The 18,748-nt window shown below is 53.9% G+C and overlaps 7 protein-coding genes across 7 annotated transcripts; 2 read left to right on the top strand and 5 right to left on the bottom strand.

Moving 5' to 3' along the window:
* Positions 1-1,332: 1,332 nt before the first annotated feature.
* On the bottom strand, positions 1,333-2,082 carry UMAG_01985 (uncharacterized protein; the record flags this gene model as incomplete). Its single annotated transcript, XM_011389597.1, has 1 exon — positions 1,333-2,082. The coding sequence occupies one exon, from the start codon at positions 2,080-2,082 to the stop codon at positions 1,333-1,335; it is 750 nt and encodes a 249-aa protein (XP_011387899.1).
* A 1,585-nt stretch (positions 2,083-3,667) lies between these two features.
* On the bottom strand, positions 3,668-5,017 carry UMAG_01986 (putative sterol carrier protein; the record flags this gene model as incomplete). The annotated part of the gene is made up of 1 exon (XM_011389598.1): positions 3,668-5,017. The coding sequence occupies one exon, from the start codon at positions 5,015-5,017 to the stop codon at positions 3,668-3,670; it is 1,350 nt and encodes a 449-aa protein (XP_011387900.1).
* A 1,512-nt stretch (positions 5,018-6,529) lies between these two features.
* Positions 6,530-7,066, bottom strand: UMAG_01987 (uncharacterized protein; the record flags this gene model as incomplete). Its single annotated transcript, XM_011389599.1, has 1 exon — positions 6,530-7,066. The coding sequence occupies one exon, from the start codon at positions 7,064-7,066 to the stop codon at positions 6,530-6,532; it is 537 nt and encodes a 178-aa protein (XP_011387901.1).
* A 1,551-nt stretch (positions 7,067-8,617) lies between these two features.
* On the top strand, positions 8,618-10,045 carry UMAG_01988 (uncharacterized protein; the record flags this gene model as incomplete). The annotated part of the gene is made up of 1 exon (XM_011389600.1): positions 8,618-10,045. One exon carries the CDS (start codon positions 8,618-8,620, stop codon positions 10,043-10,045), a length of 1,428 nt encoding a protein of 475 aa, XP_011387902.1.
* A 146-nt stretch (positions 10,046-10,191) lies between these two features.
* On the bottom strand, positions 10,192-11,736 carry UMAG_01989 (uncharacterized protein; the record flags this gene model as incomplete). Its single annotated transcript, XM_011389601.1, has 1 exon — positions 10,192-11,736. The coding sequence occupies one exon, from the start codon at positions 11,734-11,736 to the stop codon at positions 10,192-10,194; it is 1,545 nt and encodes a 514-aa protein (XP_011387903.1).
* Positions 11,737-12,073: 337 nt separating this feature from the next.
* UMAG_11381 (uncharacterized protein) lies at positions 12,074-12,769 on the top strand (the record flags this gene model as incomplete). Its single annotated transcript, XM_011389737.1, has 1 exon — positions 12,074-12,769. One exon carries the CDS (start codon positions 12,074-12,076, stop codon positions 12,767-12,769), a length of 696 nt encoding a protein of 231 aa, XP_011388039.1.
* Positions 12,770-12,884: 115 nt separating this feature from the next.
* UMAG_01990 (uncharacterized protein) lies at positions 12,885-18,140 on the bottom strand (the record flags this gene model as incomplete). Its single annotated transcript, XM_011389602.1, has 1 exon — positions 12,885-18,140. One exon carries the CDS (start codon positions 18,138-18,140, stop codon positions 12,885-12,887), a length of 5,256 nt encoding a protein of 1,751 aa, XP_011387904.1.
* Between the last annotated feature and the right edge of the window lie 608 nt (positions 18,141-18,748).

Below are 18,748 nucleotides of genomic sequence, written 5' to 3' on the forward strand. Positions count from 1 at the left end.
GAGAACACATCAAGGATGGCCAACCGTGAATATCGAAGGCGGCACACGACACCAATGCGCGGTCGGAAGCCACAACCGAAAGGGGGGACAGTGACCCACATCCGAGCGGCAGCTTTGGCACTCAGATGGTCAGCCGCTCCATTCACGACTGTGCATGTTATGAGTCGTAAGTGCTCAATAAGTCTTAATGATGAGTGGCGAGCTGCTCGCGCGTTGTCAAGCAGAGTCGTGAGTAAGCGAGTGCGCCAGCCTCCCGCAACTTTTTTTGTTTTTCTATGGCGGCGTCTAAGCACGCAGCATTTGGTCATTCGCATCCACCGTTTTAGAGCTTTGGAGCTTTGCTATTCTTGTCTGATGACATTCGTGATTCACAATTAAGAATGAATCATGGACGAATGATTGTCGCCGCTATCTGCCGCAACTCTGATCGCATGTGGTCTGCTTGGACAAGCGTGAAGGCCTCGTACGAATCATGACTCTATCCATGCCCAAGGCAAACGAACCCGAACAGATGAACAAGCGCGAACAGAGAGATTCACATTCGTGATTCACGATTTCGAAGCCCACATTCGTGATTCATGATTCGTGATTCACGATTGTGATTCGTGATGGTCCCGTCGCCCACTCTCATCACACTGTACAGAGTAGATTCACGATTCACGATTTTCGCGCTTGCAACAGAACACATGACCTTTACGCACTCGCGACTTTTGCACAACTTGCCCCGACTTCTGTCTGCATTATTCGCACGGTCGTGAGTTTGATTCTGATTGAACAACATCACGCATATACATGACCAGCGACACGATGGGCCTAACAAGGCAAGGTCAAGCGCCTCGCACACCGCGCACGTCCCGCAAATCACGATTAGTCACGAGTTACGAAATGCTTCTCACTCCAGACGTGAGAGTTAGCTGTGTCTTTTTCGAGCGCTTTTTGAGCCTCGGTTTAGGAGTCATTTTGAATTTCGTTTGACAACATGTGCCATCCATGACAACACACCGCACCGTCACGAGTGTCGCTCTTTAACTGCCTGTTCATATTTGATTGTAGCAAATGGTTGACAAGAAATAAAGCATCTAGCTCAATGCCGTGTGACAATGCTCATCATGCCACGCATCAGTATCGAACAAAAATCAAGCGCATGTCTATCATGTGCGCAAGCCGTTACAGTGGATCATCAAGGTCGTCGACGTTCAACAGTGGAAGTCGGAGGAAGCTTTTAAGCTGCGTTGATTCGTTTGGTGACTGGGCATCGAGAACGGAGCAGTTTGAAATGTCAGCAAATCATCACTCGGATGAGACGAGAGAGTTGTGCCAAGAGGCGCGTACTCACGCAGAGGTGATGGCAATGGTTCCGGAAGCAATCGCTTCGGTGGCGCCGATCATCTTGTTGTAGTCTTCGATCGTGTTGAGAGTAGCATCGCTTAGCCGTGCTCTCCTGTCCAACCGGGACAATGCACGCGAAGGTGGATATGCGTATGCTGTGCTTGCCCGAACCGCTCCTAAGCCTATTACTGGTGCTTCTGACTGTGATGCTTCAACGTTGACCGAAGAGTGTCTACTTGGCTCTGATGCGCTCGGCACGGGAGACGATGAAGCAATCGACATCGGGCCACTTGACTGGCTGTCGTTGTTCATCGATTTGGGTCCTGTGGCGTCTGCAGAGCGTCGCTTTTCCGAGCATATCGCCTCTCTCACCCGCTCATCTTTGGCCGCCTTTGTCGCAGCATCCCTGTTCTTGGAGCGATAATTCAATGTCTGGTACCCGATCGCCACTGCACCCAAGCTCACCGCTGCAGTGGTACCATATGCTCCCGCCACCGACTTACGTTTCAGTCCAGTTCCCAGAAAGTCGTCCGTCCCTAACTTGAGCGTTTCGGGTGCTTTCGCTACCACTTGCACCACATGCGTGGCCGAAAGAGGGTGCGTAGATCGATCGCTGGCAGACTGCAGGAGCCGCTCAGCAGATTCCACCCCGTTGTTGTTCAAGAGGGTAGCGATACAAGGCGACATAGCTGCCAGCAGCCACGTCAGTACTTGGACGAGGTTAATGCACCAATCAACGCTCTTGGTTCGCATGCTGTCCCGATCGCGCCCTGATGGATCTGTCTCCTTTTCGTACAGCTGGCTTGTTGGATCCCCGCTGATGTCGAGAAAGGATGCTTTATCGAGCTAGGAAGAGCGACTCGAAACAGAGACACGGCTGGTTGCGGGCTCAACGTAGGCCGCACTCTGTCGCAGAACCAACGCTGGCTGGTGAATGAGGAGTAGGAGGTTGTACCAAGATGGTTGGTGAAGGGCGTTACAACCAAGCACGACCGACAGCTTGCACTTTTCTCGCAGAGGTTGGCAAGGCTATGTCTAGCAAGACCATGCACTCCCCTGCTTCCGGCGGTTCTCGCTTATGAAGAAATGAGCACTTGCTGTCACCCTGCTAGTTGCAACGAGCAACCAGGTAATTTTCGCCAAGCTTGATGAGCCAATGTCGCACTAATTCAACAACCGACCAGCTCCCGGCGGTCCCCTCCTTGCTAGGTAGCAACCAACGCTCTAACTTCTTGTCCCTGTCCTTGGTGTTGACTTTGTTGGACCGAGCCTCTGGAGGGATTTTACGAGCTGCGTACAGTCGTAAGAGGATGCGTACTTGTGCGCAAGTTGCTTTCAACGTGAAATGATGCAAGGCGTTGTGTTCCCACTGAGAAGACTTGATCGATCGATGACGAGTAACGATGGCGATGGTGGAGAGCTCGGAGCCGGTGCGTTATCCTGCAAGTAGTGTACGTGTCGAGGATCGTAGCGTCGTGCAGGGACTTGCAGCAGGAAAACGTAACGTGTAGATGCAAGAATCAAGGTTGCCAAGCATCAAGGTTGGAATTCCAGATGCTCCGTCGTCGATACGATACAGTTCAGAGGCAGTGATATAGTACACGAGATCGAGAAGGTTGTGTTAGAATGCATTCACCGAAGATGGCGTAGATGCTCTTTTGACCACTTGCCTGTTTTGGCACTGCACAAGATCAACAGTCCTCGTCTTAGTCTCTGCTCTTTCTTTCTTCCGTGCTCTGATCAAAGTCGCTCTGTAAAGACGGACGACCGCGTTCCTGCATAAGCCTGAGTTGATGCACGTTTCTTAATCTCACAGCCGTGTTGAATGCATCTGAGCGAGCACGTTCTTGCAGGAGACTTTGCACTCTGTCTTGAAGCGCTCTGCGTGCGGACCGGTCGTCTGTCTGCAAAGTTGTCAAGAACGAGCGCACGTGCTCGACTGAGGCGCTCGATGACAGATGAAGTCAACGCCTGTGGGTGCATTGTGCAAAACTAATATCAAGGTAGCACGTCGCGGCAAGCCAACCTTGAAGAACGCTTGGCGCGTCAGACTCAATGGACGCGGCACACGCCAGACTGTCGAGCGGCATCGAGCAACAGTGCAAGAAGGATGATAGCTGAGCATCGAGAAAACTAGGCGAGAAGGCAAGGCAGATATGTATACAGGACGGAAGAGCAGCATGGCAGAAGGAGCAAGTAGCGAGGTGACGTTACGATTGAGCCATATGAAATAATATTTGGGCACATGCGCTTCTTGGGCTTCCAGTCGGTGAATCACGCCTTGGGGTGCGGATGCGCGGATCAGGCGAATCCAACCTAGGTGCGTGATAGGGGCAGCTCAAAGGTCGGCGGGTAGGTAATCGGAGAACTGCTTGCTCTTGACCTTGTTCAAATCTTCCTCGGTGATGCTCTTTACCTGGTCGCCAGCATTGTAGCCGAAGCGCTTGGCAGAGTTGGTGACGCCCGCCTTGTAGAAAGATGGACGACGGAGGATGGTGACAACACAGCTACCGCCGAGGCCGATGTTGTGCGTGAGCGCATGCTGGACGTTCTTGACCTGGAGCGCACCGGCGTCGCCACGGAGCTGGTCGACCATGTACTTGATCATGCCGAGACCGGTAGCACCGAGAGGGTGACCCTTGGACTCGAGACCACCCGAGGGGTTGACGACCCAACCCTTTCCGGAGTCGTTGTACGTGTTGAGCTTCTGCTCGACAAGCTTGTGCGCATCGCCTTCAGCGCACAGTCCGAGGGCAGGGTAGGTGACAAGCTCATTGGGAGCAAAACAGTCGTGCAACTCGAGAACCTGGATATCTTTGGGACCGATGCCGGCCTGTTTGTAAGCGATCGCTGCGGCACGACGCGACATATCAGCACCAGAAAGCTCGATACGCGAACGGTCCTCGTACAGACGGATCGAGTCGGTGGCGACGCCCAAACCGGCGAGCTCGATGGCACGGTCCTCGAGACCGTGCTTCTTGACAAACGCTTCGGATGCGACCACTGCAGCAGCACCACCATCCGAGGTGGGCGAGCACATGGGCAGCGTCACTTCACGGGTGATCTTTCGTGCGTTCTTGACCTGTTCGGCGGTTGGGGTGGCGCGGAACTGTGCGTAAGGGTTCTTGGCCGAATGACGGTGGTTCTTGGCGGCGATCTCGGCGATGTGGTCCCAGGTAGCACCGTACTTTTCGCAGTACTCGAGACCAGCTGCACCAAAGATACGAGCAGCAAACGGACCAAAGTCTTCGGTCTCGTACTCCTTGTCGCCTTCGATCTCAAAGAGCTGCGACATGGTGCCCTCCATGGGAGCAGCACGGTCGGTGAAAGCCGAGCTGAGCGAGCCGGGAGCCATCTTTTCGAAACCGACGGCGAGCGCACACTCGGCCTGGCCGGCGAGAACCGCATTGGCAGCGAGGCTGAAGGCGCTAGAACCGGTGGAGCAGTTGTTGTTGACATTGACGATCGGAATGCCAGTCATACCGAGCTGGTAAAGAACACGCTGACCGCAAGTCGAGTCACCATAAACGTAGCCAGCAGCGGCGTATTCGACAGCATCGTAGGTCAAACCTGCATCGATGAGCGCCTTGACGGCACCTTCGAGACCAAGCACGGGGTAATCACGGTCGGCGGGCTTGGTGAAGGCGGTCATGCCGACACCGACGATGTAAGCTTTGCGTGCGGCCATTTTTGAAAGGACTGTGGGGGACGAGCGTGTTGTAGAAGGGGAATCAAAATGTGTCACGGGAAGAAGAGGATGGACAAAGTGCTTCTTGTGGAAGAAATCGACATGGATCAGATATATTTAACCTGAACGCTCGTACGGTCTTCTCCCTTGGTATGGCGAGTGAGTACAGACGAGCGAGGTTGAGAACGGCAAAGCCGGCTTGCTTGAAGGCCGGTCTGATGCAGCGTGTAAGCCAAGCTGAGATTCGTGATTCACACACACTCTGGGCGGTCTCGCTGGGGCAGTACGCAGGCAGTCACACACTACGCAGGACCACGAGATGCAATCCAAGCCTGACAGCCAAGTAAGGAGCATCAGGGTTCAGCTCTTGCCACAGTGGAGCATGCAAAGAAGATGGGACAGAGCAAGCGAGGTTGTACAGCCGTAACTGTTATCAAAATGTTTTTCAAAAGCCATTCACGATTTGTGATGTTCAAGTTCAAAATCGGCTGAATACAAGTCACGAGTCGATCTGCTTCGTATTTACCCCAGACTGGGTTGGTGGACAGTCACGAGCATTCAGACTCAACCAACAAGCGACGTATTTACATATTCACGATTATACTCCACTCAAGACTCACAGACTGTATTCATGCTTAGCCGGACACTGAAGCGTAAAGCACCCTCTCAACCCCCAAAAAATGTGGGGAAACAGCACAGCGCAACGCACTCCTCACTCACGCACAGTGTGAGTTCTGGCGCGCTTGAAAGCCCTTCGTTTTTTTGTGCATGTCGCACAAACGGCAAATCCTGAACTCACAACTCGATTATGCTTCTATTGTCTCGGGCCGACGGTGGCCTAGTCTTGAGTTACAGAATCTCGTCGCCATCCAAGCTTGGACATCTGTCCACCTGTCTGAATGCGCACATCTTGTACAGCCAACTCTCTACTGCGACTTGATGTGGCGCTCACCGCAACTCGGCTTCAATGAGAGCGTGTGCTGTAAGAGGGAGGCAAGTTTATGCTCGTGGCTGCTCACGGCTGTACAGCCATGCTTTTTCACGCTAGAACTCACGACTCCCAAAGCAACGAAGCGTGAATCGTGAATCGTGAATCGTGAATCGTGAATCGTGAATCGTGAATCGTGAATCGTGAATCGTGAATCGTGAATCGTGAATCGTGAATCGTGAATCGTGAATCGTGAATCTTGATGCTTCGTGCGTCCTCAGTTAACCCTCGTGAATCGTGAATCTTGAATTACGAATCACGCATCGCGAATGTTTTCCATGCGTCAGCGTCGAACAAACTAGGCTTTAACAATCACCTCTTTCGTCCACGGCCCTGGTTCACGGTTCATAATTCCTGGTAACTCACGACTCCGTGACTTACCACAGCGTGAGTGTGAGTCACGAGTGGTGCCTTCAGATACGAACGACAAGAACAATCGCGAATGACGAATCGTCGTTGTATTTCACGATGGGAAGAAGTGATATGCTGGCGAGCAGAGTCATCATCAACGACGTCGCAGCGGTTTACATGCCAAACATGCTACCGATTCCTCCTAGCAGGCCGCCGCCCTTCTTCTCCTGGTCGTTAGAGTCTGGGGCCGAGGTGTCGTCGTCAGTGCCGGTTCCTCCAGTGCCACCCTTGGCTTGAACCGCATCGTAAGCCTGAGATCCAAGAGCATTGGACGAAGCGGGCACAATCACATTGAAGATACCTTTGGCATTGGTACACGAGTCGCGCACGTTGCTCGAAAATGCTTTTCCAAGCGGCTTGAGCGCCACGCACGTTTGCGGCAGTGTGTACGAATTGTTGTCCCTGTCGTAGTTTTCTTGGTGTGTGCAGTGAAGAGCGCCTTTGATGCTGCCAACGCGAGCTTGCGGGTTGTAGCAAACGCCGACTTCGACCGAGGAGAACCAGTAAAACGTGCTGGCCAGAGGTTGCGGGTCTACCTTGAAATTCGGCAATGGTACCGCACCCGCAGCATCGGCATGGACGGGAACGGTGCTGCCCAGCAGGACGAGTGCTAGAGAGAGAAGCGTGGTTTGCACCAGTGTGGTCATCATCGTTGATGTCGAGAGTCCTCAGGATGGTTCTAGGTATCTATGTGGTCGTCGCAAACCCACGCTTTCGAAAGAGAGGAAGGTTCTTGTCAACTGCTTTCTGCCCTTTGCGTATATTTATATGGCCACTACTCATTGCTTCATACGGTGCAGGCCGAGGTCGGTGGGGACAACAGACTTTATTTGCAGTGCATCTCACATCCATGCAGCATCGCTCCTGTTGCCAACAAATGAGTCCACGACCCACTTCTCGCTACGCCCCTCAGACCAATTCATGCGCACTCTCGAGTATATTATATTCCAGTGGGTCAGACTGGACGAGCTGAAGCATCGATATGAAGCATCGATATGAAGCATCGATATGAAGCGGCTATCGAAGATTGCTAGGCTTGCTAACCCACTCCACGGCTGGCTGAGCGATCTACGGTCGCTCGAAAGGATACAAGAACACAGACGTTTGTGAGCCACAAGCCCTCACAACCCGGAATCGTCTGTCACAGCAACGACGATGCGTAGAGACATGGGCGACCACCCGCGCTTGGTCGGCAGAACCGTCATTCGTGATCAACGGACGCGAGAGTCACGAGTGGGTGCTAAATCACAATCACGAATCACGAATCGCATGTAAAGAATGTAAGTTGCGATTTGCTAACATGACAGTATTAAATTCACGTTGACGATCTTCTACATCGTGCAATCCGCTTGCACATTCGTGATTGTACAAACAGCCGAAACAGTCACGAGTGCGACGTACGAGTAAATCGTGAATGGACAGGACGAAAGCAGATCGTGGATCATGAATCTGGTGAACGTGCTCAACGTGTCGACGTGGCCATCTGATCGCCAAAGTTAGGCTGAGTCTCCTCCGTGACTCGGCTATCCAACCGTCTTTGCGCTAAAAAATATCGATGCAGCTCGCTTTCGTGGACAGCCACGATTGGTTCCAAAATGAGCTTCAACAGCTGCACCAAGACTGCCGCCGCGCTCAGAGCTTCGCAGCACGAAACCACACTCTGAGCTGCCCTGAAAGCGCAATCGATTACGCTCGTGACCATCTCGAGTGAATGGTGACATGTCCGCTCACAAGGATCACGGATGGTGTTGAAAACAGGCAGCAGAGGCAGCAGAGGCTGCGAGGCAAGTGGAGCAAGTTTACGGTCGATTTGTGCGCGTCCAAATCACGAATCACGAATGGCACTCGGTGACTCTCGGCTCGCTTGGCTAGTTGCAGCCTCGGTTGACAGGGTCCAAACTCATGACTTGTTGGAAGAACCAAGCAGCACGTTGACGTGGTCGTGGTCGTGGAAAGAAGAAAGCAACCACGCCCTCGAATCACGGTGCAATCACGAATCGTGAATTCGTCATAGACGCTGCATTCACGATTAAGCTGTGAGCGCTTGGTCTTGCAGTATCTTTCCCGTTTTGTAGAATGCGTCCGAGTACATAAGCCCTCGCCTGTGACGATAGCGCATCCGTCGTCTGTATATTATCGCTTGCCTCCATCTCATTCCTCTCCGCTTTGCCTGTCTTGTCGAGCTGAGACGTTCTCGAAAAATGACGACGGCGATCAAAGAGATTTACGGCCGCTTTTCCAACATCTACACGTCCTTCTCGCCGCCCGCAGTTGCCAAACGCACTGGCGATGGCGCCTCCCCACTCAGGATAGGCATCCTTGGTGCCGCCAACATCGCGCCGTTTGCCATCATCATTCCTGCCAAATCACACCCCGACGTCATCATCTCGGCCGTCGCTGCACGATCCAAGGACAGAGCCACCGCGTTCGCCAAGAAGCACAACATCCCACACGTCTTTTCGAGCTACGACGAGCTGATCAACGACGCTGGCATCGACGCCGTCTACAACCCGCTTCCCAACGGACTGCATTACGAGTGGACGCTGAAATGCATCGCTGCCGGCAAGCACGTCTTGCTGGAAAAACCTAGCACCTCGAACCAGGCCGAAACAAAACATCTCTTCCAACAAGCCAAGAAGGCCAACGTGCTCGTCTTGGAGGCTTTCCACTATCGCTTCCATCCAGCACTTCATGAGTTTGCTTATCGTCTGCATGATTTCATGTCACCTCAGAATCCGATGATGGCGGTAGACGCGTATCTGCTCGCTCCGGCAGGCGCGGTTGGCGATGCCGATATCCGGTTTGATCACAAACTGGCAGGTGGAGCGCTGATGGATGCAGGTGTCTACCCGACCAGTGCGGTGCTGTATACCATGAGGGCTGCTGCCGGAACGTGGCAGCGAGCCAACTGGGAACAAGGCATTGAAGTGCGAGAAGCGAGACCTACGCTGTTCGAACCACGAGTGTCTAGCTCGCAAGCGCATCTCAACCAAAATGGAGATCCGGCGATCGACGTTGGAATGGAAGCTACGCTTCTCGTGCCCACCGCTCGACCTGCCAAACTGCCATGCAAGATCGAAACGTCTCTCGGGCGATCTCTCTTCACACTGCCTTTGCTCGGATGGCGAGTTCCGAACCCGGGTCGTCTCGCGCCCACCCTGAAAGCCACTTTCAAGGACGGCAGCACTGTCGAGCTGCAAAACTTTGTTGTGCCTTTCTTTTGGCACACGATCAAGGCCACTTATCGCGGAAAATCCGCCTCGGACGCGGGCGTAGCGCCAGGGACAGCCCGCACCTACAAAGCGTACGTCCCCAGCGACAATTCCGGGACCGAACAGATGCGCAAAGCTGCCAAAGACGGTCATTGGCCCAATAGTACCGGTGAGGCATGGTGGTCGACGTACCGCTATCAACTTGAGGCGTTCGTGTTGGCAGTCAGAGCGGTGCAGAAGGGTACAGAGCCCGACCAAGTGGGTGCGATCAACATGATCAATGAGGACAGAGACAAGAGTACACCCAGGGTTCCCGTCTGGGTCCACAACGAGGAGTCGGTCATTATCATGCAGGCCATCGATGCAATCTATGAAAAGTCGGGCTTGGCAAAGAGGGTCTCCCCGACGAGCTCCTAGGTCGGCCTCTAACGTTGTATTGGTGTGCATGTTGCACGTGTAATGTAGATTTGCGTTCTGCTCTCAAGAAATGTGATCACACACGCAATAGACAGGACCCAAAACTTGCTTTAACTGTGCAGGGGTATGGTATGGGTGAAAGCAATCTACATGGGGTATCCGAGGCATCGTCCGTCCATGCCGACGCTCCACCACGGGGCGCCGAGCAGGAGGACGCAGAGAAGCAGACCGGCGAGCCACGAGAGGAGCGCATACCTAAGCGCGTTGCGTCTAGGCTTGATTGTGCGCAACTCGACCGCGAATGTGCTGACGGTGGACAGGCAGCCGCAGAACCCGTCTTGGAGGCCCTGCAGCGCTTGGCATCCGGTGAGTCGGCCAGCGAAAGATGTGGGCATGGAGCCTGCACGCGATGCGGTAAAAGCGGCACAGATAAGCGCAGTCGCCAGCAGATTCGCAGCGAGCGTGCCGAGCGGTAGTGAGAATCGTCTCGAGAGCGCATGTGTGTTGAGGCGCGACAAGTACCATCGCGCGACAGTACCAGCAGGCGCGAGAACGAGGCTGAATGTGACATGTCGGAACCCGCCATATAGGGCACACAGAAGCGCACAGCCGATCCAGAAGATCAGCCCAAGTAAAAACATGCATGTGTCCAGAATAAGCGTCGGGCGCGCTTGAACCATGTGCGTCTTTGATTCGCCATCGGTGAGATCTGCACGTGGCGTGCGTGACGGATGCAAGCCTGGCCTGGAGCGCCAATGATGGAATGCAGCAACCAGCTTTTCCACATTGACCACGCTTGAAAGCGCAACTCCCGCCTCAACGCTAATCAAAGCCATCCCCAACGTCACTGCGGTCTGCGACAACGCATCCATGACATTGTGCAAGCCGCCTCGATCAAAGTGTCGCTGATCGCCAAATGCACGAAACACATCCAGCATCCACTTTGAAAACGTGGTGATGCTGCCGCATAGACCGGTAGTGATCATGATGTACGCAGGCGGATACGTGCGCTCGATCGGCTCACGGTTCGCACCGATCGCGACGCCCATGATCAGACAACCGACCGCTTGCGCCCATATGAGCGGCGCCACACTTTCGCCGTCGTACGTGTTGAGTGCTACCATGCCTTCACGCGCTAGCGTTCCCCAGATGGCCGAAAACATGAGCAGCCCCACAATTGCTGCGTGTCGCGCCAGTCGGTGGTATGCATCTGGCACACAAGATTGCTGCTCACACCCAGTCGGTTTGCCAGCTTCTTCGGCGCATGCGTTCCGATTTGAACAGATGGATGGCGAGGCCACTGCTTCGATCGGTGGCTGCTGCGGATTCGCTTGAAGCTGTGGTGAGGTGATCTGCGGTTCATGCACGTTGGTGATCATAACATCGCCTTGCTCATCTGTCCTGCTGCAAGACGATCTCGGCAGGCGCGCCTCCCCATCTCGTTGATCCAGTCCATAGCCATTGATCGTATTCGGAACACTGTCGAACCGGCTACGCACGTCATCGTGGTAGGCGCTTACATCAGCCGCGTCGGTATAGTATCCTTGGCCGTCGGTCGCAGAGGCAAATGTGTCTGTGGTGCTGACGGTGGAAGCCTTGTGTGTAAGCGAAGGTGTTGCAGCACGTGAGCGTTGGATTTGTGATGCTGCTGCATCCGACTGTCGCGACGGACGCGCCGCTTGTGCATCCATCACAGGCCAAGAGTGGGCGCACACGATGCGCCTCGATAGATGGTGGCGATTCTCGAAAACACAACCGCTTCGCAATCACGAATCACGAATCAGAATCATGAATCATGTGTATCTTGTGCACAAGTGGACAAATTTCAGTCGTGCCACGCGATCAGCGCGAAATCGTTCAAAGTGCGCCGATCTAGACACCGAGATTCATTCACGATTGATTCGTGATTGGGATTCTCTCCGCAAGATCTTCTTATCACGTCGAGTCAGAGCTAGCCACTGTACTACATGGTCGCTCTGTGTTGCATCGGCAAGCGTGAGTCGCAATTGTCCGCACTCCACGCGCACGATGATCGTTTCTTCTCTAGACGCACGCACACGCGTCAGGGCGGCGCAACCCGCCACCGGGACGCGCCAGACGCTCGCCGAGCTCAACGTCACCAACCCAACCGAATGCGACGTCGACTTTATCCTCCACGCCTTCGACTCAGCGCTTGCCTACCTAGCCTCAATCGGCTCAGAAGCGCAATGGGGCACCATCCCATTTTCTGCGAAACCGGACCAAGTGTCGCACTTCACCAATTACGTTGAGGAATGCTACTTGCAAGCGTCTGCGAACTCGGGTTCGGGTTCAATCTGGCAAAGTATGCTGCTGTACGAAGTGAAACAGGACACATCATGGACAAGAGTGGCAGCACTAGGCATCAGCACCGCTTTCCCCTCCTACGTCCCCGACTCGCTCGCAGATAATAGCATGAGACAAGCTGCCGATTATGTCTACCTGAAATACCTCGTCACCGACAGGAGATGCGCCACCCTCTCGAAACGCTCCGCTGCCCACCTCATGGCTTTTGCTGAACAGACGGCAAGAGAGATGCACATGCACATCTGCTACGGTGACTGTTGGCGTGGCAACGGTGACGGCTTGCTCAAATACTATCAACACCTAGGCTATACCCCATTAGGTGCATTTGACGTCAAGGACAAGCATGGTCCAGGCTTGCCATGGTCAGGCTATCTCTTCTCCAAATCTCTCTCGCATTAGATGCTGTTTTGAAATCCAGGTATTCACGATTGTCTCACACATATACTGCACATGCTCAGAGACAGCATCAAGTCCGTAAAAGGAACGCCCGCAAGCCAGCGCGTCGCCCAAATTGTCACGCTGCACCGGTCGCCTGACGTTGCTCAAATGCTGCCAGCCTTGCTCTTCGCATCTGGCTGAGCTCGTCCTCCTCCTGGACGATGCCGTCAGCGACAGCATCCTCCATCGCCCCGTCAGTGGCCTGACGGCGATCGACAGCTGAGCTCGCCCGGGACGACGGCTCGAAATAGTTTGCCGGCGATCGGCCGAGCTGTGCCAAGTACTGAGCAAAGTAACAAGCCAGCAACTCGGCGCTGTTGCTCGTCACGTCGCCGCGCATAGTCCCGCCAGCTCCAGTTATGCTACCTTTGCCAAAAGCCGACCACTTCTTGGCGTCTTCTTTCGAGAGTTCGGCGGCGTCGCCATTTGTCGAGCGCATGGGCATGGGCGACGACTTGAAGGCACGGAACGTGCTGGGTCCATCGGACAAGCTCGTGTTACGACCTTCAAGATAAAGGCTCTGCCCCTTGTACGCCGACAAAGCCAAGATCCTCTCTTCAACCGTATCTTTGACATAGTAGCACCAAATTCTAGTCTCCTTGGTTTGTCCGATTCGATGCACCCGCCCGATCGCCTGCAGCTCCTGGCTCGTGTTGAGCAACGGCTCGAGAATGTGAATGTGCGAGGCAGCGAGCAGGTTGAGACCCGAGCTCTGCGCTTCCGAGTGGAGAAGCATGACGTGAACGTTGGGGTCGCTGCGAAACACCTTGGATGCTGCACCACCGAGCTTGCCCGCTCCGGTAACACGCACGAACCGAATGCCATTGGCCGTCAAAGATTGGGCTACCACATCAAGTCCTCGTCCAAATGACGAAAAGATGAGCGATTTTTCGCCCGTGGTGCTGAGGATGTGTTGCACGTGTTTGGTGACATGGTCGATCTTGGAGCCAAAACGGCCTTGGATCGCAAGCCGATTCAAAGAGGATCGCAGCGAGTCGTCGAGCTCGTGATACTGTACCTTTACCACGGCTGAAGTGCTGCGGCCATTTAGCATCGCTTCTTGGTTTGCGCGTTCCTCACCTCCCGGCCCCGCCTGCGCGTCTTGGACTGTCGCATTCTTGTTGCTGCTGTAGATGATGCGGTGGACCTCGCTGGGTAACACCCTCGTCTGACATAGAACGCAGGTGCGGTGGCCTTGCGACTGCCACTCTTTCCAACATTTCTCGCAGCAAACGTGACCGCACTTGTTGGTAAGGATGCCTATCTCGATCGGATCTGTGCAGATATTGCAGATCTTGGCCGCTTCGTCCAGCTCGTCTGTCGATTGCACCATCTGCAGATGCGTCAAGTATCGCAATCGCCGTTCGAGCTCGTCCACTTTGGTGATCAGATCAGCCTCTTGCTTCTGCGTCGCTTGGATACTCTTCTCCAGATCCATAAAGAGAGGATCGCGCACCGTGTCTGAGATGACCTGGATTTCTTTAAAGTATTGACTGCGCGCGTTGAAGAGCGATGTCAAAAAATTCTTCTCCTCGTTTCTGAGCTTGTCTAGGAATCTAACTTGGTCGCTCATGATGCGTCTTGCCTCGAGATATGCCTGCCTAGCTAGTTCGGTCTCTTCAGCACGAAGGCTGTTGTCGCGTAGAGATTTGAGATGCTCGGCCTCATCGGTCAAGGACACCAAATTGCCCCGCAGCGACACAGTTTGGCGCTCTTGATCTAGCTTCTTAAATTGCTCCAGCTGCTGTTGCTGCACCCGCAGAAGCTCCTCGTCGGTTTCTGGGTCCGGTGCGATACCTCTGAGCTTGTTTTGCCGAGCCACCCGAACAGCCGCTTCGGTCTCTTTGAACAGCCGCGGTTTGTCGGTAGCTCCAACAGCTACACTACCCTTGAGAATCTTTTCACGCTCGGACAAGAGCGGGCGATACATTTCGAGCAGCACTTCAACCTCGGCTTGCGTGTCCAGGTTCTCCTGATACTGGTCGTCGTCCTCGTGCTCGAGGCTCACATCGCGGTTTACCGCACGCACTAAACGAGCGATGATGCTTTCGCGCCATGCAAACAGCACTTGAGCGTGTCTATTGAGCAGATCTACGATATCGGATAAGCCATGGTATGACTCTTGGCTGATAAGGCCACCGCCACTTTGGAAAAGCTCGTCTGATACTCGAACGGCATTGACGTCCAGTGTGAGCTGGTCGCGACTGAGCTTAGTGATCCCTATCTGGACCATTTCGCGGGCTTCCGTGAGCAGACGTTGACGAATCTTTTCGGCCTTGGCGTAGGCAGCATCCTCTTTGTCCTTGAGAGCTTGACGTTCGCGAGTCATCGCTGATACATCTAAAGCTGACCGCTTTAGATCAACCTGGGCCTCGCTGACTAATTTCGCATGCTCTCCTTCAATCGTGGCGATGTCTGAAGTTGCGAAATGTGTATTGGCATGCTTGTTAGGCATTTGTTTGACATTGTTAACCATCTCGAGCTTGATAGTGGTGGTATCGGCACCGTTCGTGACTGAAGCTTCTGTTCGCTGTTGTGGCTGGACTTCTTTCTCTTTCTCGTCCAAATATTCTCCTCGTTGAAAGTACAGATTGCCTACGAATTGCAAGAGGCGATGGAGCTTCATGAGCAGATTGCGGAGCAGAGATTTGAGCTGAGTGATGTGGTTGGCTCTGGCTTTTCGTTTCTCCTTAAGAACAAGGAAGGCCTGTTGATCGCCAACGAGTGCTTCCAAGGCACTTTCGACATCTTCATCCACTTTGGCGTTTGAGAGATCTGCGACCAGCCTTGGCTCTTGCGTTTCGGCCTTTTGCTCCCATTGCAATTCTTGTTGCGTGAATTGATAGAGGGGGCCGAGGCTGGCCGCCGCACGAATCTCGTGCTCGAGTACGGCGATATTCGTGTAAATTTCGGCCTCGATGTCATCAAACTGTGCAGCTGCGAGGGTACGCTGATCCTCTTGGCGGCGATATAGGACGAGGATGTTTCGATGGATGCGACGACCGAACCAGAACGTGCGGCTACTGTGAAGCTCGGTGCGAGTCGAGTCAATCATCAGCTCGAGCACCTCATCGATGTTACGGAGGTTCTTGGAGCCGACGACACCAGAACGAAACGTGACGGCAACTTGTGGATGGGTGCAGGCCTGGCGCAAGAGTAGTAGGTGGTGGCGCATCTTGACAGTATCAGGTTGCTGGTCAGGGGTTTGGGGATTGCCGTCGTGTGTATACGCGATCTCCGAGAGAGCTTCTTTCCAGACATCTGCGTAGAATGCAGCCTCGATCGAGGTGAAATCGATCGGAACCACTGCGCGAGTTTGAATTGGAAGCGCCATCTCTGAAGCCACTTGCGCCTTGGTGTGGCGCGTACCGATGGTCTGCAACACGCGTACAAGGGCAGGTGCAAGCAAGGGATGTGTAAGTGCTTGCCACTCGCTGTTGGTGGCGAGATAACCTGGGACACGAAGGAAGCGGAAGCACGATCGGAGATCGTCCATCTTTTTGACAGGTGTACCGGAGATAGCAATGGACGAGCTGCGCGAAATCATGGATACCGTTTCGGCTGCGTTGGAGTTACCGATCATCTGTACCTCGTCCATGAGCACACGATGAAAATGTAGCTTAACGAGCGGGCTACGAGGGCGTTCGTACTTGCGTTGGTGACGACGAGAGCGCTCAGGAGCACTCTTGGCGGTGCTGAGTTCTCTGCCAAGCGTGCTATACGAGATGATCATAATGTCGAATCGTTGCGCCCAGGCCTCCCAGGTGAGATGCTCGGGTACGTCGCTTTCAGCCTTGGTCCTGCTCTGATACGAGTAAACGGCAAGCGATGGCGCATGCTGGGCAATCTCTTCGATCCACTGTGCACGCAGTGACTCGGGTGCGACAATGAGGGTGGTCTTGGTGGGCACTACGTCGATCTGATTACGCACATCGTACCAACCCGGACGGGAGGAGGCCAAAGGGTCGGGATTGAGCAGAATGAGAGCCACGGCTTCTACCGTCTTTCCTAGACCCATTTCTTCGGCGAGCATGGCTCCTTTGAGGTCGCTGTGTAGCGTTATATTGGGGTCTCGAACGAAACGCGCCTCAATCCAGTTGTAGTATAGCTGAGGACCAACTTGCTTCCACCAGAGACCGACGTTGCTCTGGCCATCATGTGCGATGATTCTGTGGCTCTTTGTAATGTTACCGTGTGAATCAAACACGCAGCCTTCGCGCCCGAGAACGAATGCAGTTGAGCGCTTCTGGAAGGGTAGCAAGGTGGGGACGAGATCGAGATGCTGGACAGCCTCTGGAGCTTGAAGCGAAGCTGGACGCAGATTCTGGTAGACAAAGCTGGCGTCGACGTCTGCACCCATGTCGACGTGATCGGGCCATTGGTCGGCAAAGTGTACAAGCCTGGCCATGTCTATGATTTTTTCGCGGGCCAATGGGGCGGTGGCTTGTGTGGAAATGGCAGCACAAACGTGTATGTTGAGCCTGAGAAAGAGGGAGCCGGCGGTGAGGCGATCGGATGGATAATCGGGAGGAGTCGAAACCACATCGAGGGTGAAGTCAGGCAGAACGGATAGCTGGGTACCTGTCGAGGCACTGGTCGAGAGGAGGTTTATCAAAGATACGAGCCACAGGCCGTTGGTAAGCTTGCCCAGATCGAGATGGGGGTGGGCAAAGTGATCGGTGTTCAACACCGGAAGTTGGATGATGGGTTTGCGCGTTTCTGGATCGGAGATGAGCAGAGTTGCAACAATGATGCTGTCGGCTGGACGGTCTGTTGAGCAGCTCGAGACAGAAAGACCGAGAGGGGAGAGATGTAGTGGTATGGACGATGACGTGGCTCGAAGCGCCTGCTTGAGACTGAGGACAAGTTCAGTGTCATGGGCGTCGCGAGGCTTGATACAAAAGTAGCAGCTTGTGTGAATCAGATGTGCCTGGTCAAGCACCTCATGGGTGGGTGTCACATGTTTTCCCGTTTTCTTGGCGCTCGGTGCAGAGTCATGGGCGTCTTTGTTGGAAGGTGATCGCTTACGTTTAGCACCAGCTGAGGTCCGTTGGGATGTGGGCAGATCAGTATCTCGATCGACGTGATGTGGATGCTGAAGGTTGGCCAGAAGGGCAAAGTCGCAAAAGAAGGAAACGTCTTCAAACTCGAGCTGCTCAAGTGGCACGTAGGTGAGCCTGCTACGACTCGCTTCAGAGGAGGATGTGGATGAAGAGGAGCCTAAGCCACTCTCACAGATCTGTACTGGCCATATCGAAGCGTTTGCAGCAATGGAGCCGTGTGAGGAGCTTTGATTCAAGCATGTGGTGAATGCGCTTGATCTTGGCGGCATGCTGAAGGAGCCGCTGAGCTGCTTTGTTCGGACGCGAGGATATTTGGCTGTCGAGGATCCGCAATGGGTTTAGGCGAGCATGGTGGTAGCAAGGCGAGGTGTGACTTGGGAGCGCGTTGTGAACTGAATCAAATGGCCATCGTGACGGGAGGAAAGGCGAGCCAAGAAGGGAACCACGCTTGATTCTATGACTTTTTCAGAGTGGCAATCACGACTAAGCACAAAGAGACGTTGGTTATGTCGAGAAGAAATCACGAATCGTGAATCTTGGCTGAGTCGTGAGTGGTGATTCGTGATTGTGAGTCTGCAGAAGTGCAAAGCAGGGTCCACCACAGCTGCATTCACGATTCACGATTCACGATTCACGATTCACGATTCGTGATTGTGTGGAGGCATTTGTGATTGCAAATCACGAATCACGAATCACGAATCACGAATCATGAATTCACGTCTTCGTGTTTGGGAACAGTGGGTGTTAGAAGCCAACATCCAACATTAGAATATTCAGTGTCATGATTCGTGATTTCAGGGGCTTCTACCAAAACAGGCAAGTGAACCATCACGCATCGTGCATGTCAAGTGACACAAACAAGCGTGAGCGCGAAGCT

The sequence above is a fragment of the Mycosarcoma maydis genome, chromosome 3, assembly GCF_000328475.2.
Source record: "Mycosarcoma maydis chromosome 3, whole genome shotgun sequence".
NCBI lineage: Eukaryota > Fungi > Basidiomycota > Ustilaginomycetes > Ustilaginales > Mycosarcoma > Mycosarcoma maydis.